This window comes from Megalobrama amblycephala, linkage group LG2 (assembly GCF_018812025.1).
Source record: "Megalobrama amblycephala isolate DHTTF-2021 linkage group LG2, ASM1881202v1, whole genome shotgun sequence".
Lineage (NCBI taxonomy): Eukaryota > Metazoa > Chordata > Actinopteri > Cypriniformes > Xenocyprididae > Megalobrama > Megalobrama amblycephala.
Window position 1 is genome coordinate 31,264,734 of NC_063045.1, and position 24,138 is coordinate 31,288,871.

At 36.6% G+C, this 24,138-nt stretch overlaps 2 protein-coding genes across 2 annotated transcripts in view; one reads left to right on the forward strand and one right to left on the reverse strand.

The window, feature by feature from the left end:
* slc27a6 (solute carrier family 27 member 6) overlaps window positions 1-9,059 on the reverse strand; it is a 42,167-nt gene extending 33,108 nt beyond the window's left edge. The window contains exons 1-2 of the mRNA XM_048170278.1: window positions 8,435-9,059; window positions 7,439-7,648 (exon numbers count right to left, since the gene is read on the reverse strand). Of these exons, the coding sequence (XP_048026235.1) occupies window positions 7,439-7,648; window positions 8,435-8,906 (682 nt within the window). The 5' untranslated portion in view covers window positions 8,907-9,059. The remainder of the gene's footprint in view (window positions 1-7,438; window positions 7,649-8,434) is intronic.
* A 2,340-nt stretch (window positions 9,060-11,399) lies between these two features.
* LOC125255235 (long-chain fatty acid transport protein 6) lies at window positions 11,400-22,928 on the forward strand. The gene is made up of 10 exons (XM_048170288.1): window positions 11,400-12,286; window positions 13,333-13,539; window positions 13,801-13,959; window positions 15,008-15,132; window positions 15,250-15,444; window positions 15,623-15,713; window positions 15,914-16,112; window positions 20,736-20,833; window positions 21,126-21,256; window positions 22,423-22,928. The coding sequence occupies exons 1-10, from the start codon at window positions 11,809-11,811 to the stop codon at window positions 22,597-22,599; spliced, it is 1,860 nt and encodes a 619-aa protein (XP_048026245.1). The 5' UTR covers window positions 11,400-11,808; the 3' UTR covers window positions 22,600-22,928.
* Window positions 22,929-24,138: the final 1,210 nt, after the last annotated feature.

Consider the following 24,138-nt stretch of genomic DNA (forward strand, 5'->3'; position numbering starts at 1 on the left):
AGACACTCTGTACTTATTAAAAATGGAAGCCAAATGGAGCATACACAGGGAAAACAACACCGGCCCAAGGATTGATCCCTGCGGGACTCCACAATTAAAGCCCCGGACACTCTGATTGGATGTTCAGTTTAGTGAACGAGTCGAAGTGCCGGTCTCCCTTTTCTGAATTACGAATATTGACGAATATATATGATAAAATAGACACCGGTCTCCTTACACGCAGGCGCAGAATGCGCGTGCTGGCTGAGAGTCGGCTGTAGTTCTCTCTGTGTGTTCACGTGCAGTTTTTTTGCCCCAACGCAGGTGATGCAAGGCGATAACACAGTTGGCTTTCATTAATGCTAGTTTTTTGCCGTCGGTTTGGTGTGTCCCTGTTTGGTGTGTCCCAACACAGTAGGCTTTTATCAGCGCTAGTTCTTTGGCATCGGTTTGGTGTAGGGGCGTCGGGACAAAAAAACTGAACTACAGCTGACTGTCAGCTAGCACACGCATTCTGCGCCTGTGTGTAAGGAGACTGCTGTCTATTTGTAATATGTAATTCAGAAAGGGAGACCGGCACTGCAGGCTGCAGATACACATACCGTAAACAAAGCGGCACGTGCTTACCGTTTTGAATATCATTCGTGCTGATCACGTTCTATATGCTCGGCTCATGATAACGTTAAACATTCGCCCAGAAACACTCAGGTACATGATGTAACATTAGAACAGCCTTATGTCTGTACCGCCTTGACTTGTTTGCTCACTGTTTTGATTTAAAGTTCAGTCATGAAACTCTATCAATCGCTGATTGGTTCTTTCAGTACTACGACACCAACCAATCGGAGGTACTTCCTCATTTACGCGGCTTTATTTATACCGTATCCTAGCTGCGATCAGCACGGCGCACAATATGAGAACTCCTATAATCCCACCTCCTCCCCAACGCCACCTGTAGAGATCTGCTACGGGGGATTCTATCATTCTGCAGCAGCCTTTCCTTTGTTGTTATTTTGACTATGCTGAACAATTATGTATTTGCTCAGCAGCAGCAGCAGCAGCAGTAGCAGCAGCAGCGTAGCAGATCTCGTCCGCCAAAATCAAGCCTATGTACATTCCATGCTCCATGCTAATAAAATGCTGGTTGAATCTATTCACTCCGAGAGTTGTCATGATTGAAATATTATTCTTGCGCTAAGACTCATTTACTAAACTGAACAGCCAATCAGAGTTCTCTCTCTTGCCCGACGCCGATTCTACATGCTGAATCGGCCCAAAAATACCGACGGCGTCCGACTAGAGCCAACTAGAGCCAAAACTTAGTCGGCCGATGCTTAAAAGCGTGACGACGCTGCCTGAAGGCCGATCGTCGGCTTGGTGTGTCCTGAGCTTAAGAGATATACTAGATGAGTCATCATGACCAATGAACAGTGAACCACCTGTTAGTCAAATAGGATCAGAACCACTGTAGTACTGTGCCATGAAGACCCACAGATATCTCCAAACGAGTCAACACGACTTTTTTTTTGGTCAAAAAAAAAAAAAAAAAATCAAACACAGAACTCAGATTTATAGGACTAAAGCCATAAATTTCACAGTCACTAGGGAAAAAAAATGTTTTTAGTAGAGATGCACCGATCGACCGGCCAGGGATCGAAATCTGACGTTTTTTCGCATGATCGGACCGGATCTCACATTCAATTCCAAGCCGATCCGTTTTCTTGCTAGCGGCACATGCCATAACATCAGCTGCACATTCTCGCTCTCTTCTCTCTGACGGCGAAGTGATCTATATAAGCGTAGCGCACACAAGCAGCTCAGCAAGAAAATCAGTCTCAACTCTTTCGGCTCTATGATTTGCGTAATGCAGAAAACACGGACGGAATCCAGTCATAAAAGCGAAATTTACTGTATAATGCAGAATGTCACATTTAATGTAGGTCAGTGCACTTAAATCACATTGCGATATAAACTAGTGTCTGTGAATATTAAACTGCAAGAAGACTATTTAATTATGAATCCTACATGTTCTGCATGTCTCTGTGTGAATGAATGGTGCAGACACGCAAATACGTTTATTACACACACTGAAACACGTGATGCTCTCAATGTTACTATATGATAACATGAACAACTTAATCTCCAGAGCTGCTCAGAGAGTCACTTCATGAGCACTTTATCATTTAATTTGAAAAAAACTGTTGTCATATCACATACACGCAGAAACACACAGCAACCCATCAAAATAAAAGTTTGATAACTTGTGACAGAAATGTATTAGGCTATACAATTGTATAGGCCTAATACTATTGTATTACTATTGTACAGTATAGAATATTTGTCACAATGTAATACTATTAATAATAATAATAATAATACAATAATAATTATTAAACTTTATTTTTAATAGGGGTGAAACGGTTCTCAGTAAAAAAAAAATAAAAATAAAAAAATCGAACAGTACCGTTCTGCACACTCAGTTTGGCACGCACTTCCACCGCGGTTCATCTCATATCTGACGACGTATACGCATCTATAATATGGTTCATAGAAAATAAAAAAAATAGAGTAAGGCTAATGTATGTTTCCATCAATGGATACGCATTCTGGCTTCCCCAAAGTGCCATATGCTCTATATGAGCAGTCATTTACGCCATCATCACCCGGGTGTTGATAGCGCTCAAGTGCAGGTGAGACTTGAACAGGAACAGGAATCTGCGTTTAAACTATACTAATTTAAGCCTTGCCAATTTAAACATTAGAGTGCAAGCCGCGAAAGAGAACTTATGCACGCGCTGTGAGAAGATTTGTGCGCTCATCCAAATATTGAGGTCTCTTTCAAGTCTTGTGCTTAAACAGACAAATTCACACAAATTTATGTCAACATGCCCGTCTTGGCGAGTATCCTAACAAGCATAGTCGGTTATGTCTTAAGTGAATACACTTGAGAAAGAACGCATGTGTTTAGTATCAATGTACTGATCCGTGTATTGTGTCTCAAAGAGACAGCGGCCCTTGCATTCCTGCTGTCTGAATGTGTTTTTAATGTTAATCAAACAACAAAAGACAAGGAAATAACTCATTGCTTATGACTGAATTGTAACTTAATAATTAATAATGATTGATCTTTATTTAATTTAAACAGTGAAGATTACATGCAATGTTGTTTTATATTTTATTAGCTACTTTATTCAATTTCTGTACCTGAAAACTGGATACATGAAAAACCTGAAAAGCTTTATTTATTAATATCTTTGCTATACTGTTTATTTGTGCTGTTTGTTTACTCGTTCTTATTTTCTTTATTTTTATTTGACAGTAGTAATTTTTTACCTGAACATAGCACATACCAAACCGTACCGAAACGTTGAGCCTAAAACCGTGATACAAACCAAACCGTGAGTAATGTGAACCGTTGCACCCCTAATTTTTAAAGGAATAATCATACAATTTTTCTTCCATTTTTTAATTTTAACAGTAAACCTCGGTTGTGCAGCACCTTGTTTGCCAAAAAAAAAAAAAGCGTTTATTTAAATTTCATTCGATTAAAAATGGTCCGTGTATCTTTTGGTCATTCGTTTTTTGATTTAATAATGAAATCGGAAAATGAAAAACGGCACCTTTTTCGTTTTTCATTTTTTTTCAAACAAAATGAAAAACAAGAATTCGGCTTGATTTTTTGTTTTTCGTTCAGGGGTAGAAAATGAATAAACAACTTGAATATTTGATCTCAACATGTGGGCGGGAATGAAACGCCCCTTTCCGCTGATTGGTCAACCAAACATTAAACTGTGCCGTCATCAGTTCTTCCGCTGTTCAGAGCAGCAGAATAATAGTCCTTCGCTGCGATGGATTTAACGCGATTCTATTGCAACTATAATCACTTTTAAATTTACATTTAATCTTAATCTCTTGATCTCTATCTCTCAAACAGCCAGACTAACGAATGATTTGAGACACAAATCGAGGCAGAGCCTATAGACAAGGCTTTCTTCTGTGTATCCATAAAAACGCTGGTTTAGCTCAGAAATAGGCTATTATAATCATTATACCTCAGAAATAATAATTTAGTTCGCACCTGCACTCACAACTACCTAATAGCCAATACCTTTGACACACTGTCTGTTTTATTATTGCTGACCACCTATCAAAATCTGTGTGGCAACGCTGCGCGACTCACGCGACAGCACAGAGATAGCGGCGCGCACTCAAGAATTGCATGAGCAAATGCGCCGGCGCGCGCAGCATTTAATTACTTTATTATAGCTTAAATAAAGCGCAAAAGAAACTATGAGCAATGACCGTCGTTGTTCTGTTGTAAGTTAAGTCATGAAATTACCAAACATGTGATTAAAGCTGCCTCAAAACTGTGCATGCATTTATTTGTTGACATGGTTTTAAATTGTTATCCAATTTGTTGGCCTTAAAACGTCTTAAAAATGCATGTACACCAGGGAAATCTAAATTTTCGGGGGAGCATGCTCCAGTACCCCCCTAGGAAACTACATTTTCTGACCTCGGCAAATATGAAACCCTGCGTACGGCCCGGCTTATTCTATCTAGGCTAATAAAATCTGAGGTAAATGTTCATTTCTACAAATGTGCGCACTTTTGGACTTAAAGTTTGTATGTGTATGCAGTATGCACTGTGATCAAAAATAAATGGGACCAAACGCGATTGAATGTAAAGGTTTGTGTCTCGTTATTCTATTAATAGCCTAACTACCGATTGATTTTGCATTTCTATCAGAAATTAAGAATTATTGTCATTGTAGTGGTGCAAATATCTATCTAAGCTATCTAATGCTTAAAATCTCAAGGTTTAATCAGAATTTTTTTGTAAAAATGTTTCTGTAACAGCCGCCAAAAATAGTATATAGAGCTCTACTGTGGTTTTTAACAATTTTTCAAAAAAAAAAAAAAAAAACAAAAACAAACAGGCAATACGCTGAGATTATTTAATTAATATTAAGTATTGGCCGGCGAACGGATGGCATACAGAACGGTTATTTTCTCTGCCAACTAAACCTCCAAAGCAAATAAAGTCACAGAACCGTTGTGCGACTGACTCACAGTAGGCACACAGAGTTGTTTCGTTCCTGAATGAATAAGAGTCTTTGAACAACCCATTAATAGACGATGATTAAGTGACCAATTAATATAGACAGCCACTTGATTTTATTACTGAATGAACCAGCGCTTTGAACGAATCGACAAATGAATAAATGACTCCTTCTTTAACACAATGACTTACCGCCACCTAGTGGCGATATTACTTTCATAATCCAAGTATTATTTGATCTTGTCATTTCATATTTCTGAATAAAAATGTTGTTTAAAATATTAATCTCATTATATTATACAGTTGTAATTAATGTGTAAATGTATTTACTGTAAGTAGCTACATCTGAAAGCATCATGCAGTTGACTGATACTGATTTAATTGGTAACAGCCTAGTGTCATATTATTCTAATTTATTTGACTACATTTAAGAATTTAACATTATAGATAGCATAAATATTTAATAAGATTAGGAAAGAAATTATATATAAAGGTAAAAAAAAAATATCCCTGAAAATCATTTGTCCCATTTAAGTTAATTTCTGACACTGGTAGATGGCATTAAATATGAAAACCTTTCATCTCCGGTTTATTGTACAAAGTCTTATTTCAGGGTTTTATTCATATAACTCAAACAAGTTCACCGTAAAATTGTTATGTCAAATTCATATTTCACTAAAGTCAATCACTGAAACATTAGATAATGGCATTATGATATCCATCTGTTGACTGAATAAAAATCATAATAGAACTATAATAGATGTGCTGTGAACATTAACTACGATGGTGGTCAGCAATAATAAAACAGACAGTGTGTCAAAGGTATTGGCTATTAGGTAGTTGTAAGTGCAGGTGCGAAGTAAATTATTATATCTGAGATAATATTTCTGAGCTAAACACGCGTTTTTATGGACACACAGAAGAAAGCCTTGTCTATAGGCTCTGCCTCGATTTGTGTCTCAAGTCATTCGTTAGTCTGGCTGTTTGAGAGATAGAGATCAAGAGATTAAGATTAAATGTAAATTTAAAAGTGATTATAGTTGCAATAAACGTGTTAAATCCATCGCAGCGAAGGACTATTATTCTGCTGAACTGAACAGCGGAAGAACTGATGATGGCACAGTTTAATGTTTGGTTGACCAATCAGCGGAAAGGGGCGTTTCATTCCCGCCCACATGTTGGGAACAAATATTCAAGTTGTTTATTCATTTTCTACCCCTGAACGAAAAACGAAAAATCAAGCCGAATTCTTGTTTTTCGTTTTGTTAGAAAAAAATGAAAAACGAAAAAGGTGCCGTTTTTCATTTTCCGATTTCATTATTAAATCAAAAAACGAATGACCAAAAGATACACGGACCAGGAAAAAATCAAAAGGCCCTATATTTGTAAACAAATTAATAAATTAATTATTTTTTTACTATTTTTTTTCTAATTTTATTACTATCTTTTTACTTGTTTTTTATGAATAAAATTTTGCATTGCAGAAAAGTAGATTTTATTTTTGTAAATGCTGTAAATTGTAGTTGTTTGAAAGAAAATCGGAATCAGCAAATATCAGTATCGGCAGGTCACACTTACAAAAAAAAATCGGAATTGGCCAAGAAAATTGCAATCGGAAATCGGAATTGACCAAGAAAATTGCAATTGGTGTATCTCTAGTAATTAGGGATATTGGATATTTAATTGTGTATGCTCAGTTGCACTATATTTACATTTACATTGTTTTTGTTGTCATCTAATGCTCATTTAAAGTCAATCTTTAAAAACACTATTAATAATTTAATAACAACAATAATAAGTATAACAAAAACACTGTTAATCTCTCACAAATCTCAAAATAAATACAAATTTTTCATTTTGTACATGTATAATGTTGTTATGGCTAAATTCGCTTAGCAATTAAAATGACTGATTTTCATTTGATTTATTTTTGATTTATTTAGACATAACAGTATAGGATTCTGCTATTGGCTATTTATTGGCCATAACATGAAAATATTTAACAGCTTATCAGTTCTGGCCAGAATTGTAATATCAAGCAAGCTATTAATTATTAGAGATTTGAGAGAATACACAGTACAAAAATACATAATTTTTTTGTTCAAGCAGGACTGCATTTGTCTGACAAAATGTATAAGCTTTACAAACACAAAGGAAAACTCTTTTAAAGCTGTTTGAGGTACCATTTTAATAATATTTTTTTAAAAAACACTATATAACTGGAGAGGCTTGGCCTTAGATTGTTATAACCCCGGGGCCACCCTCAACCCTTCACCAGTAGTCAAATACTGAACCTGTTCATCAGGGTCTTTGGGTTCTCCTGAAAAACAGGGTTGTAGGAAGGAAATGTCCTGACACACTGGAATCCACTGAGATGAACAGAAACTTATCACATACCAGTTGTGCCTGAAGTGAAGATGTAGAGCGTAGGGGTTTTGAGACAGGCGACAGAGCGACGCTCAGCTGGGATCGGCTCATGTGAAGCTTTCTCTATCTTATCCAGCAGGCTGTGGACGTCAGGATGAGAACTCGCTCGATTCATACACCAAACTGTGATACTGTCCTCCAGGAGACTAGGAAGAATGTCCTCTAAAGTATCTAGAAGATCTACAAGAACAATCGTAATCAGTATTATAAATGATATGATACCAGTTGCGTCTCATTTCGGAGGCTGCATCCTCTGGAGATCGCATTTGAAGGCTGCATACGTCATCACAAGGATGTCTTTTTTAAGAAAAGTAACCATAATAAAATTGACTGTTATTCCTCATTAGGTGTAAAATACTTTAATTTCTTTCTTTGCAATATAATGGTTTCTTTTCTTAAAGGAGACCGCCTCGATGACGTACACAGCCTTAAAATGCGACCTCCAGAGGACACGGTCTTCAAAATGAGATGCAGCTACTATTATAAATGATTTAAACACATACCTATTTATAGACAATGTTTTACCTTTATTGTTTCACTTTATATATTGTATTATATATACCTTTAAATAGTATTATAAAACATAATTAACACCCAATTCCATGTGCCTGTCAGTGTAATAAGACAAAGATTAAAGGGTCAAAGGTCAACCTGGGGTTGTCAATCTGTCAGTCATGGGGTGGGTGACATTCATTCTTTTCGCAATTCGCTTAATAGTTTGTGAGTATGTTTTAAGTTTTTTTTTTTAATCCGCTTGTCTTTATTCACCAATTTACATTTAACGTTATACATAAGATAAAAACAAAGAAGTAAAAACAACCCGTTTTATGTCTTGTAATAAGATGGTATTTCGTCTGTTTTAACTGAGATTAACTGAGCTATTTCGTTCGTTTACAGAATTAACACATTTTAGAACATTTTTGTGAGGTTGTAAACGTTCTCCCTGTCAAATCAGTTTAACGTTACCTGCTCCGACTACCAGTAGTTTGGCCCCACAGCAGTTAAAACAGTGCAGCAGCGATCTGGGTTTGATGTTCGTGTTGAGAAACGCCACGGCACAACCCAGTTTACAGAACCCGAACCAGACCGCGATGAAATCGGGCTCGTTGCTCATGAGGAGCGCGACCGTGTCTCCTTTATTTACCGCGTCTTGAAACACGCGCGCGACTCTGTTGCTTCGCTCCTCGAGCTCTCCATAGGTGTACGTCACTCCTTCATAAATCACAAAGGGTTTCTCAGGAATCCTCTGAGCTTGTTGAACAAACCTGTCTATGACCGTCACGATCTTTGAGGTTCTTTTGTAGATTTCCAGACGCGCTCCGTATCGTATGACTTTCATTAAATACAGGGCGTCTTTCCAGAAGTATGGAAAACACAAGCGCTGAGCGAGATGCGCGGAGAGGATTCCTGTCAGCAGAGCCGCGATCCATGACAACATCTCTGACAAATAAACCGAACACGCACAGTCTTGGTTAAAGCTGTCTAACCGTTAACATTGTTAAACTAGTTCAGGTTGGGTTGTTTAATGGATGTTATAAAACGCCGCAGACCACTGTCATTCTAATTTATGCAACGTTCAGTGTGTCACGTGACTGTTGTTGTACAACCGCCGTCGTTGGTGGGCGTGTCGTTGGGGCCACGCGCTCGGCCCTGATTATCAAGCTTACTGTCTGTCATAGGATCTACCATAGTAACAGGGCGTGGCGCATAGTTTAGTAGTGCCACGCCCATAAGAGCGAGAGCGAGTGCTCGGATGCGGATGTTTGTTTACCCGCTGACTGTACTTCATTCAGTATTGTGAAATGTTGTGCGCTCAATACAGAGGCAGAGCATGACATAGAGCCAACCTTAAACACATGCCTTTTGTTAGTTAATGTAGACTGCTAAGTGTGTGAAGTCACATTTGTAACATCTCATACACAGCATGCAAAGTAAAAAAAAAAATAAAAATAGCATTTTTTGAGCATAGTAGTTTTTTAGACCACATTTTATTCATGCTTCTGTTTTTTTTTATATACAGTTTAATATACAGTGGATGGGGCTGTTTACATTTGCATTTAATGTTTGACTTAAGTAAGATTCTAGCAAATGTACTTTCTATAGCCTACTTTTAACCCTCTGTACTGATTAGCAGAAAAAAATGCAGTAAAAAAATGATTAAAATATTAATGTCCTGCTCAATAGGCCTACTTGATCAGCCCACAGTCAAAATGACAGTTTTCTGACCTCGTTTATTCTTTGTTTCAGACAGTCTCTCTGTTACTTTGGACCAGTCCTTTATGAAAGGCATTTTGTTCGCATCCAAATAGGTCTTGTGTTACACTGGCCCAAGAAACTGCAGATTGTTATCATGCAAATGGCAGTGTGATGTTGTGCATGCAACAGTGACCCTGTTCTTTGATTCATTCAAAAGAAGGAGAGGAAACACTTCTCTGTGGAAGTCTTTGCAGAGCTATAGGCTATCAGTTGTAAATTTAGGTTTACAAAACTGTAAGAGATCTAAAACAGGAAAACAGTTCTTCTTGTACTGCCTGCTTCAAACATCATAACAAAACTATGCATAGTTCATTTTAAGATTTATTTTAAGTCACACACTGATAAGAAAGCATCTGGAAAACGTGTATTTGAAATCGTTCAAAATGGAGTGCCACTTGAAGTTTAGCGCCATCATGTGGGTTTCTTCATTATTTCTGCATTGTTTTCGTTGTTGTTCTAACAGAAAAATACATGTGTTAAGTGTTATTAAACCCAAAACAAAAGCATATTGTGGTTTTTGTTTTCTATAGGGCGATTTTATACTGAAATCCTGATCCATACAAGACAACCACAAGTTAACACACTACCTTGTCAAAAGTTTGGAATAATTAAGATTTTCTACCCTCTGTTTCACAGATAAGGCTTAAGCATAGTCCCAGACTAAAAAGCCTGTTTGAGCTATTTTAACTGAAAGCAACTTGCACTGACATATCTTAAAATATGTCACTGCCATTGTTTTGTCTCTAATGTTTTTTTCTTCTTTATTTTTTCCCCTTCTAAGGCACGTTAAAAAAAAAAAAAAAAAGCTACTTAAATGTCTGTGAAACCGGGTCCTAATTTTTTTATAGAAGTCTGTTATTGTTCACCAAGGCTGCCTTTATTTTATCAAAAATACAGTGAAAACAGTAAAATTATGAAATATTATTACAAACTAAAATAACTTTTCTATGTGAATGTATAGTAAACTGTAATTTATTCCTGTGATCAAAGCTGATTTTCAGCATCATTACTGCAGCCTTCAGTCACATGATCCTTCAGAAATGCTGTCCATGAATTTTCTTTGAAGAATCCTGAATCACATTTTAAATAGTCAACACAAAAATAGTTTTCAACACTGATAATAATAAGAACCACCAGCACCAACAATAATCATGAGACTCTGAAGACTGGAATAATGACCGCAGAGAAAAAAAAAATCATAATATTTATAATATAAAATAATATTTTACAATACTGTTTTACTGTATTTTAAATTAAATAGATGCAGCCATAAGAGACTTAGGCCTATTTCAAAAACATTAAAATTCATAATTATTCCAGACTTGTTTTGATCGGTGGTGTAGTTGTACAAATTTGTCATCCTATAATAAAACGAGCACAAAGTGTTACTTATTTAATAAATATGCGTTGTATCTGGTCAGTAATACACTGACAATGCACTCATGGTTTATATACAAAAATTATTGTTTGTACATATTGCCATACTTTTCTAATCATATAACAACAACAACAACAACAAACAACTTGGCATGTTTTATATTAATGAGTGTATTGCAGTTATGATGTGAGAAAGCACTGCAAAGTTACTTTTTACTTTTATCTTGACATTATCATGATATTTTAACATTAACCTAAAGTTATTTTTGTATATATATTAATAAATATTTGCATCCATCATTAAAAGACAGTAAATTATGTGTGTTGGTAGAATTGCAGTCTCACAACCTAGTGAGATGCCTACCTGGAAAGCACTTTTGGGCATACATAGACAGGTTATTAGATTATGAGAGGTTTGGACTTAAACCAAACTCTCTAAGCTTCCAGGGGATATATGTAAATATTTGTTTCAGTATGATGGTGTGAAGTGAGAGAGAACCGAATTTCTTGCTCCCCCTGCTCGCTGGGCGTAGTGTATGTTTTTGTTTCATGATAACGAATATAATGAATGGTTTAATGAGACTGAGGTTGAAAACCCAGTCTTGCGCATGCGCAGTACCGTCTGAGGGTATTTAAGTATGGGTGAAGATTCCAGCAGCTCAACACAAACGGTTCTCATCACTGTGTGAGTTACATACCAACACATCATGATGAGCTGGGCCATCAGCACTCTGGCTGTCGGGATTGTCACTCTTTTGGTTATTCAAAGGAAGTTTTACCCTTACTTTTGGGATGACTTGATATATTACGTGAAAGTTCGGCGCGTGGGGAGGGCGATGATGGCGAGGATGAAGCGCGGAGTTGTCACATATCTCCAGTGTTTTGAGCTTCAAGCCAGAAATATCCCGGAGAAAACTTTTATTGTGTTCGAAGAGCAGATTCTCACCTATAGAGACGTGGATGTGCGGAGCAACAGATTCGCTAACGTGTTGAAATCTCACTGTGGTCTGAAACATGGTGATATTGTGGCGCTTCTGATGAATAATGAGGCGGATTTCATCTGCGTTTGGTTCGGACTCTGTAAGCTGGGATGTGAGGTCGCGTTTCTCAACTTTAACATCAAATCTCAGTCTTTGCAGCACTGTTTGCACAGCTGTGGTGCTAAAGCGCTCGTCATTGGCTCAGGTAAGCGTCATAATTAAACCCGACAACAACGCGACGCTCAGGTATAATCACGAGATATATTATTATCACGCTATATAACTACGATATACAATATATACTATGTTTGCGCATAAAAAAATCGAGAGACTTCCCCAAGTCGCTGCCCTAATTCACTGGCCAACTTCCCATCAAGTCAAAGTGAACATGTTTCATCTTGTGAGAATGTGTGGGGTAGAATCACAAAATGTCTTTACTACAGCTCTTATGTCATGCTCGTAGTTGTTTTGGTTGCTTATTTTGTATTGTATGATTTGAAAACAATTTACAAACAACAAGAAAAGTTTGTCAAAAGAAACTTCTTTTTTTTTTGACAAAGCCTGGTCTGGCTGAACATTGTTACAACACAAATCAAACCCAAACAAACAACCAAAATGAAGGCTATTTATACTGGTATTGGTAATATTTAAATACATATTTTTGTCAGTTTCAAGAGAAAGTTGACATTTGAAAATGAGACTAAATTATTCTGGGTGGTTGCTAGGGTATTGTTTGGCAGTTATTAGAAGGGCAGACAAAATTCATGAATTGATTAACATTCTGAGACCGACTCGGTACATTCTACTATTCCAACAAGTGTAATGTCACTGCAAGCACCACTCACATTTTATTCAGGAAATGTACAGTCAAGTTGTTGTTGTTGTTGTTGTTGTTATTATTGGATATATTATTTGGTTTGTGTTGGTAATTAGTGAGACTATGAGCACACAATTAAAAAAAAATAAATAAATGATTGGGATAGTCTGATCACAGAAGATGCTGCAGCAACCAAGACACTTTTACAAGACCTTCATTAATTTTTTACGTAGCAGACCAAAAATGTTCTGTACTCAGAATTGTTGGCAATTTAATTGTGAAATTTTAAAAAGTTTTTTTAATATTACCATATTAATAGAATTATATGTACTTATGTACATATAAAGTCTGTAGTCATGCTTTTTTTATTTTGAAATATAAGCCTCTTTACTCCTGCAGCCATATAATGACATTAACTTTTTCCATGCTTGTAGACTTGATGAAGTCTCTGGATGAGGTGCTGCTGATGCTGACAGACACTGGGATGGATGTTTGGGTGGCAGCAGAGAGCTCCACACAGAAGAATGTCAGGACGTTGCTGGACAAGCTGGAATCAGCTTCTACAGAGAAGCCTGTGGTTGATGCCCCTCAGCCAAACCTCATGTCCAACTTCTTGTTTATCTTCACATCTGGCACTACAGGTACAGTACATACAGGTTTTTCATTTCTTAACATTTCAGGATGGTGATTATCAAAAGAACCAAAGGAATTCAATCAGAAATCAAGAAAAATACTTCAGACCCACCACTGTAAATTAATGAACAGCCATTTCTACCGGACCAATCATGTGGGAATGAATATTCTATTCTATTTTATTCTATTCTATTCTGTTCTATTCTGAGGTGTGAAGTGCTTAATTTTGAGCACATATGACGGTCTCTGTCTTTTTCTTTCGTTTTTAGGACTGCCGAAAGCTGCTCGAATTAGTCACATCAAAGCTGTGATGTGTATGGCCTTCCTCCGTTTGTGTGGTGCTCATGCCAGTGATAAAGTCTATCTGACACTGCCGCTCTACCACATGTCTGCATCGCTGCTTGGCATTGGCGGCTGCATTGATCTCGGTATGATCATCCCAACACAATGATATGACAAATCACAAGTGCCACAGAATACTTTGCTATTTTTCTACACATTATATGTGATGTCTTAAAGGCTTACATGTAAATATTGTAAGTGACCTGTAAGAAAGGCGTTTACAAACATGAAAACTTCTAGATGTCACTTATTCAAAACAAAGGAGTAGCTTGATGATGCTTTGATTTCGCGGAATCATGGGAGGTGTTGTCTTCACACTGATGAAAAAGAATTAGACAAGACTCGGGTAGAAATCATATTAATGGATGAGCTAATGTATTAAAAATGTATTCATTTTTTAAATTCATTTTTGTAGTATAAAGCAGGGTGTAGCTGAAAGCCATTGGAGTGGAACGAGGCCGCTGGAGGGATTAGTAATGAAAGATAAGCGCGGCACACGGCTCGAGAGCAGTGAAACTTTAATTATGCTGCAGATGAGCTCTTCCGCTCAAGCATATGTGGAGTAACGCACCACTGTTTTATCATATTAGATACATTTGTGTGTTGAAAGTTGTTATAACGCTACTCTGTGCATTCACTCGGCAGCTACTGTGAGACATTTGTTGCACACTGCAGTCAGCTAGATCGATATTGGGCATGGTAAAACATGGTATTGCTGATAAATCAAGAAAACAAGATTTAAACAATAAGACTAACCGTGTTGAGCTATATAGCAATGATTGGTTTTCTGTTGATGAATGTGTCCAAACAGTTGCTCACCTGTCTAATAAAACATAATATTAAAGCGTCTTTGGTGTTTCCATGGTTTCTACAAAATAAAACCAAAAATCGAGGGTATGATGTCATTGATAGGCGACGCATAGACATGTTCTTGTCCATGTTCTGGTTAAAAATGCTTATTTCTCTGGATTTAAACATTCTTGGAAACATTTGAGATAATGTAAGTTAACAAAACATTACATTATAACATTGTTCTACTGGTGTTTGGATATTTTATTCTAAAAATTGTACATATTGTGCCTTTAATCTAGGAACAGTGTAATCATAATCCTAATATGGAGCATTAAATTTTAGGGGCTACATGTGTTTTGAAGAGGAAGTTCTCTGCCAGCCAGTTTTGGAAGGACTGTCTGAAGTATGATATTACGGTGTTTCAGTATATTGGAGAACTCTGTCGATATTTGGTCAATCAACCAAAGGTTTGTACTACATGCTAAAATATGTACTGTATTTTTAGGGGTTTTGTTTCATTGTGTTAATATTGTGTTGATGTAGATGACATTGTTTAAGATTTTGCTGTATTTGATTGTTTACAGACTGCAGAGGATATGGCTCATAATGTTCGCCTCGCCGCAGGAAGTGGTCTTAGAGCTGATGTTTGGAAGGAGTTTGTCAGACGTTTTGGAAAAATCCAAATTCGTGAAGCTTATGGTTTAACGGAGGCCAGTATTGGCTTTGTTAATTACACTGATGAAATTGGACCAATTGGAAGAGCAAGTTATTTTAATAAGGTCTGTTTGTTTTGTTTTGTTTTTTTTGTTTTTTAGATTTGAGGTTTATTAATGCAACTTTCCAATAACACTGAGTTTAAATGTATAATGAATGAGGTTCAAAGATGAATTGCAGTTCACTTAGAAATTTGAATGTACTTTTTGATGTAATGTAGATCTTTTCTCTGATTTATTTCAGCTCAGTCTGCCTTTTGAATTTTTAAAATGTGATCCACAAACATATGAACCCATACGGACAGACACAGGACACTGCATTAAAGTGAGTAAAGGTGAGATCTTAATAAATGTTTTTTTTTTTTTTTTTTTTATATATATGTATCACATTTTAAGAGCAGACAGCTTTACCATATTTATTAGAATATTGCTACGTGACTCGGAAACGGATACTTAGAAACTGGATCAAGTCAGATCTCTGTTTTGTCTGGATAAAGGAGCATGTTATCCTCAGGCCAGACTCATGTGGTTTCAGGGGAAGCAGGGTTACTGGTGGCTCCAGTGATGTTCACCAACCCTTTCCTGGGCTACGCGGGTGATAAAGCCATGTCAGAAAGGAAGCTGCTGAGGGATGTCTTTAAGATGGGAGATGTGTATTTCAACACCGGTGATTTGATGCTTCAGGACCACAGAGACTTCGTCTACTTCAAAGACAGGATTGGAGACACATTCAGGTCTTTAATTCACTGTGATTTCCCTCATTCTTGCAAATGTAACTTTATTGTGGGGAATCTTTGTGTTCCATTTAATTTTGGCTTTTAGCTCCAAGAGGTCACCACCAGTCATAATGACATCTTTGATAGGACTAAGTATGAACAGGAGCAGTTTCATGGTGGTTTTTAAACCCTTCAGGGATCTGGCAGAGGGTCTGGCCAAGTCTAACTTGGTGGGACTTCTGAAGAATCTGCCCAAAAGCACAACCTTCATGCAATAAAATTACAAACACAGAGCATTTCCTGTCCAGCACATCTTGGAATTTCCTGTCTTACATTAACTGAACCCTCACAGAGAAACTTTTGACACACGCATATACACAACTGATGTAGACTTTACATTTACATCTATTCTTTTAACAAATGCTTTCGCCCTAATGAGAAACATCACAATCCATTTGTCATAAGAGCCAACCAGGGGTGCATTTCCCAAAAGCATTGTTAGCCAACTAACATTGCAAGTTCCGTTGTTACTTGCATAGTTCAATGATTTGGTGTTTCCCGAAAACCATAGTTCAAACAAACATTCACAAACTGCATCGCAAACTTGTGTGGTTGGAACAACAGCTCTCGAGCTGTGGTTAGAAGCATAGTTTCTTGTTTTTATGACATGTGGACTTAATAATTCGTTATCTTGAGCAAAATAAGAAAGCTGACATTAAGTATAATGTATATACATTGTATATACTTTTATTTTGAATATATACAAATGTCATTTACATATTTTAGTTTGTCAAGAGATTTAAAGTACCGTTTTTGAGGAGTGCATGTACGTACATGCTCTGGTACGTAAGAACAAGCATTTGATTGAATTTGGAAAGAAAGCAAAATAACTGAGGAAAATGAGAATTAGTCCTCTGATGCCATGTCTGTAATTTATAGCAAAAAATCTAGCATTAATTCGATCTCAAACTGATTAATTTAAAGAAGTTATTACTCACCACATGCGTCATTCACCAATGTGGTTAAACGACAGGTTTACAACAATACGGTTTTGGGAAACAGTCGTGACTAGCTAGTTGATTTGTACAATGATTCATCGTACTATGGTAGTTCAGCAGCGAGTTACATCGTTGTTTGGGAAACGCACCCCAGAGCCACAACTAAGCCACCCCCATCACCCCCATAAATTTTATCCCCTAAGACTAACTCACAGAAAGTTTTACAGAGTACTGTTAAACTACTATATATAATGTTGAATATAATGTATAATAATACAATGGGGGGATATTTGTGGGTCCTGATAATGCCAAATGTATTATGTTACCAGTAAGAAGTGGCCTATATTCTTTTAAATATATCTAGCCAGTGACATAGTGCAAGCATATTTGTCTAAAATAATTCTGTATTTTCAGCTTCAGAATCATGAATATTTTTATTCTGATGTCACCATTGTCCTGTGCATTGTGTTACCAGCAACAAGTCCAATTAATTTCCACCCCCAATGTAATACGAAATGTATCATTTTAATCAACAGTATTTTTATTTATTTTTTTTTTTTGTTACCTTTTACCATATGTCTTGGAGTATCACAATAAAATTGTATCATGAGTTCAGTATCGTGATATGTATCGAATAGTGATATGAGGGTATCATTACACCCCTAGTTGTTTTGGATATCATGTTTGACTGCACGCTGTAATGTGCTTGGAAGGATGCAAACTCATCAAGGCTGAAAAAAGTGACAAAGATGCAACCTCCCACCATTTTTGATACCATAGAATTTTTTTTAAAATTGTTGTAAAACACCCCCATTAACACCCTGACAGCTGTTTGACCCTGAGACAGTAGTTTTCAAACAACTGATGTAATATTGCTCACTTTTTTAAGCAGTTTTGGAGGGATTTATGGTATTTTTTTTTTTCTTCAAAATTTCAATTTTTTTTGTATATTTTTATATAAAATGGGAATGTTATATGTAAAATTCACTTTAAAGAATTTTTTTTTTTTTTTTTTTTTTTTTTTCTCTCCCCTCATGGGAAATGTGCCATGCTTAAGTGGGAGAGTTCTGCCACCTGGTGGAAAACAAACATTTAAAAATTAAAATGACATATTGCCACTATAACCAGTAGATGGCTGCGGTGGATTACTCATTGGCTTGTCATTTCCACTCCCTAATATAATATAATTCATGTTTTGCTTTTGGATTTATATTTAGTCATTATGTAAAATCACTATTATAACATTTAAAAATCACTTTTTGTCAAAATTCAGCACTGTTTTGTACTGAAGTAGGTCTGCACGATTTATCGCACGATTAGAAAAATAACATTGGAATCGCACTTAAACGTTTTTCTTAACGTGTTTTTTTTTTTTTTTTTTTTATATAAATGTGCAGCTTGTCAATGATCTATGGCTCCAAATGCTAATCCATCTGAAAGCACTGCGAGTTTGAGTCGCTTATGTACATTTGAAATCAACAGATGAGAAGCATTAATTAATATCTTGTCCAACAAAAGACATTTAATAACATGTTTTTACTCCAAACTCACTTCATAATGACAGTTGAGCATCCTTCTGTGAGATGAATACACAGAATAAGGCAGTCGTGTGTTTATTAGTCATGTTTAATCAATCAAAGCTTTTCAATCTTCTGTTTATTCAGCTACAGCAATGGTATGATGCACATAGGGATTTCCTGGAATGATGTGTGTTATCTACTTCTGCGGCAGGGCATATTTGGAGTTTCTGCACAAGAGCGCCCTCTAACTTTCAGATGGAGAAGCATTTACTACTGATCACAGAGCTGTACAGCTCTGACATGCTGCACATAAATAATCGCAGCCTTGCCAAATCGTGTGCGGTTTAATTGCGATTAATCGTGCAGCCTTATACTGAAGTATGAAGTAGCAAGAGTTTCCAAAAACTCATCGGATCAATATGAATCACACACACAACATTAAATGTTGATTGACTTCATGATTTACAATTTAAAAAAAAAAGGGCTTAGCAATTTCTGTTTGTTCATTTGGACATTGCTGTCCTGATTTTATTGCATTGTTTTTCATTTTCTCTTTGTCTTTTTCTGCTCTGTGCCCCAGAATGTTTACATCCTCTATGCATTTTGGTCATGTGACTGTCTGTGACAGTAATGTTGAAGGGTGAGTGGTTGATATAGGTGCGTTCACGCCATGTCGTAATTACCGTAATGATTCTGAACTGTAAAAAGCCTTCACGTCTTTGTAGAACTTGTAATTACAACGTGTAAACTCGTAATTTTCTGAGAGCTACGACTTGTATTATAATTCCCTAATTAATAATTCCTTACATTTATATAGCGCTTTTCTGGACACTCAAAGAGCTTTACATTATGTGGCCGGTGTACCCCCTGACCACTGCAGATTTAAGGTGTGTTCAACTTGAAGCAGCACTGTGCAGACCAATTGGTTTGACTAGTACAGCAAGAGCGATTCCTAGCTTGATAATAATAAAATACAGTAATTTAAGATGCTAAACAAAAGTTAAATAAAAATATTTTACTTTTATTTTTTATTAACAAATAGGCTTTTGATTATTTATGTTTTATTAAAGATTTTCACAAAATGATTTCAGCAAAATGGCCCTCTTGAAACATGAAGAGTGATGTTGAGCTTGACTGATAGTTTAGCTGGGATTACAAGGAGCCCTTTTCTTCTAACAGAACGCATAGAGGAAAAAGTAATACAGTTTTTCCTCATTGTGTATAGGCAAAATTTCTCCAGTACAGGGGGACACGATAAGCCAAAATGACTGTTCTCACAATATGAACGATTTGTGGTTTCAAATATGGTTTCATCTATTAGTCTCCATCTATAGCTTTTACAGAAGAGGATTCTTTATTTGTCTTTCTCTTTCAGTTTGAAACCTGTCCATGTGAAATGTGAACTCAAATGACTGCTAGGATCATTTTCCATTTGCTCTGTTCTTAAAGCCCATTCACACCAATAACAATAACGGTGCTTCTCAAACAGAAGGGTGCATCCTACTGAGGATGTGTCCTTCCTAGTTCAGTCCTTCAGAGGCTTGTGTGTCCTCCTCAGCATTAAAAGCTAGAATGAGACGTAATGCATAAATCCCATGCATCCTTCAAATTCAGCTGAACGAAGGACTAGAAACAAAGGCTGCCTTTCAAGGATCCTTCCGATTGAGATGGCTTTCAGTGACGTTTGATGACGTGGCAGCCAAGATATGCAGCCTTTGTAGGATGCAGCCTTCCATTTGAGAAGCACCCTATATTAGTGTCCATACCAGTGGATAATGTTGTTTATTCTAAGCCTGCCGGTGGATTCTGATTGGCTGATGTTTTTGTCATTCGTCAGCTGGAAAAAAATAGTTCTGAAAGTGATTCCAACAATGTAGTTTCTCTGTGCCATTTTCTTTATAGTTGTGGTGTGGACTCTGCTATTCTTTTATATATAAACTGATTTTTAGAACTGTAACTTTATCGTTATTTTCATAGTTATCATCCTTGGTGTGAACGGGTCTTTAATTTTCACATGATAAGAAAGGCCAAAATGGTTGTCTGTGTTATTTACACACTGACCTCCTTAAGGCTGGGAGGACAGCGAGACCACATTATCAATCATGTTCTTTGTTGGTTTGCAGGTGGAAAGGAGAAAATGTCTCTACTACTGAGGTGTCTGAAGTTTTGGGCTGTCTGGACTTCCTGCTGGATGTCAGTGTGTATGGTGTCACTGTACCAGGTGATTTGAGTTGACTGTATTCTCAGTGTCAGGTTTGTCTAATTATTGCTGGAGTAAAGTAGTTGTTAGACAGATTTACAGGGCTGTTCTTGTAGTTCTGTAGTGTATATAAATAATGATTTGATTTGTATTTATCGGAAAAAAAAAATTGAATAATAAACTTAGACTTAAGCACTAATTACATTTGAAAAGATTTCAGTGTTTCAAGTACAGTGGTTTCTTCTAACTGTGTTTTGTCACTGGAACTCGTGTGAGCGCTTCTTGTGTGAATGAATGCTGATGTTTTTGGCAGGATATGAGGGTCGAGCAGGAATGGCTGCTATTGTGCTGAAGGATGGGCATGGATTGGATGGAGAGAAACTCTATGGTCATCTGCTCCACACTCTTCCTCCGTACGCATGGCCGTGGTTTCTAAGAGTTCAGGTATCTCTCTCTCTCTCTTTCTCTCTTTGCTGCTTTTTTTTGCTAACCTGCACTGTATGTTTGAAACCTTCATGATCATTATATTTTCTCATCAGTGGTTGAAGCAGAAGTTGACATGTCAGGCCACTGAATCAAGTCAAATGTATTTATAAAGCACTTTTCACAATAGGCCTACACATTGTTTCAAAGCAGCCTTAATGAAAATCATGATGTTATTGTTTATAATATCTTAATATCTTAAAGCATTATCTTTGCGTTTAGCAGATTAGAGCTGGGTGATAATAGTATTGTGATAGTAGTAGGTGATAGTAGTGTACATTTTGCGATTTACAGGCAATCAAGCAGTTGAGATCTGCTATATATAGTATACATCATCGTATGTGAGTATACAAAGTTTACAGTGGCCCTGTTTCCACCTGGTATAATCATGAATCTCAAAGTCGTCTGTGACCACTTGTGGATGGACAAATGTATTTAGCATTTTGATTTAAAAAAAAAAATTAAAAAAAAATCAAGTTAATACACAGCTCAAGGTGGTAATTCACCCACTTAGCAGTGCCATAATTTTCAATAACTCAGCTGTCTGAAGTCAGCTATACTAAAGTTAGCATGTCATTACATCACATTTTCTTCTGAACACATTTTTTTAGGTTTTCATTTCTAAAAAAATTCTTACGCCACTGATTCAGCATCTTGCTTATAAAAAGTTGAAAAAATGTAAAGCCTCTCTTATGATTTCCAAAGAATCAACTAGCAACGGACACTTAAACCATGTGAGAGTAATTTGTTTGTCATTTTACGTTTACATTCTGTGTAAAAATCCCTATAGGAAAAAAAAATAATGGAAGAAATACTTCTGGAACCAGCAGCACTGAAAAAGTGGACTGGCACTAATGTGCACTATACAGCATAAGAGCATTTTTAACAACAACATACATCAGCAAATCAAATATTGAGATTATTCATATAGTGCTCTTCACAGTAGCCATTGATCCAAATCCGTGTTGTAAGAACAGAATAGTTCAGCACTGGATGGTCTGGTGTATTATGTACTGCTAATGTTCCTGGATGAAACCGCACCCTGCATGTGTGCTATTGCACATTCGTTCTGCCCACAGCGCCATTGCCTTGTCTTTATGTGCTTTTCCTGTTTTTGTCCTCGGCAGACTTCCTTAGACATGACGGATACGTTCAAGCAGCAGAAGGGAAGACTGGTACAGCAGGGCTTCAGTCCACATGCAGTCCAGCAGCCGCTTTACTTCCTGGACACTTCACAGGAAACCTACACCCCCCTCACTGCACAAGTATATGACGACATCATATCAGGCAAGAAGAGACTTTAGATGCATTGTGGGCAATGCAGTGACCCATGAAATGATGCGTTTTGGAATTCATCCACATCACTAGATGACATGTCCACTTTCTGCAGTTACTGGAAGTGGATTTACTAGTGTAAATCCACATAGGTATTACAACAGTGAATATTTTATGAAATGTATGTGTGCTGGTGTGTTTTTAGTGTTCTAGTTAAGGTGTCTATTTGGTACTGAGCCCAAATATACTGTAAGGATTTTGTTAGGATTTCTTAAAGGGTTAGTTCACCCAAAAATTGAAAATTCTGTCATTTATTTCTTACCCTAATGCCGTTCCACACCCGTAAGACCTTTGTTAATCTTCGGAACACAAATTAAGATACTTTAGTTGAAATCCGATGGCTCGGTGAGGCCTTCATAGGGAGCAATGACATTTCCTCTCTCAAGATCCATAAAGGTACTAAAAACATATTTAAATCAGTTTATGTGAGTACAGTGGTTCAATATTAATATTATAAAGCGACGAGAATATTTTTGGTGCGCCAAAAAAGCAAAATAAGGACTTATTTAGTGATGGCTGTTTTCAAAACACTGCTTCAGGAAGATTAAAATATCTTAATTTGTGTTCCGAAGATTAACGAAGGTCTTACGGGTGTGGAACAGCATGAGGGTAAGTAATAAATGACAGAATTTTCATTTTTGGGTGAACTAACCCTTTAACATCAATAAAGAAAACAAATTAATACTATAATCAAAATGTTTTAACCACTTCACTTAACTCATAACTGTTCACTCATCTTATTAAGATGCAAAAGCAAAGCACAGAAAGGGTTTTATATTCATTTATAATAATATAGCAGCAGATTTATGAACGTTATCTGCTCTTGTTAATCATGTAAATTAACAAATAGGGATTTCTTTTTCTAATTTCTTGATCTAAAAATTGAGACTGATTCAAATATCCACTGCAGTATATGTGTGAATGCTGACTGAGTATTTACATTTCAAACACACGGCTGATATGTGTGTTACAGCAGGACTATAAATCCTCTGCAGGAGTCTGTTGAGTGACACTTCTTCACAGGAGCTACAGATGTTCATGCTTTTATTTCAGAGAGGTTCTGAATTGGTTTTATATTTGCAATCAACAAGCAAAAATTGTGCCATTTCGTTTATATGCAACAGTGTATATGATAAAATGAAATCTAATTTACATGATATGTATATAATATCATATATAATATTTGTCTTTGTAAACTGTGATGACACATTTTAACGGTCATCAACATCGTTAATCTCGCAAAGTTTTTTTTTCTATTTTCATTTTTTTTAATGTATGTACATTTATAACACTATACTTTGTATTATATATTACCTTTGAATCAAATTACAAGAAACACCCTGTTACAAGACACCGCGTCCTGAGACACGTTTGGGGAACGACTTCGCGTGACTGGTATCTGAAGCAACTGTCAAATCACGGCAATCCTATTGGCCGGCAACAGCCTATGACATCATACTAGTGTGACCAGGAAGTATATAAGGGGTGCCTAGAGAACATGTCATCCA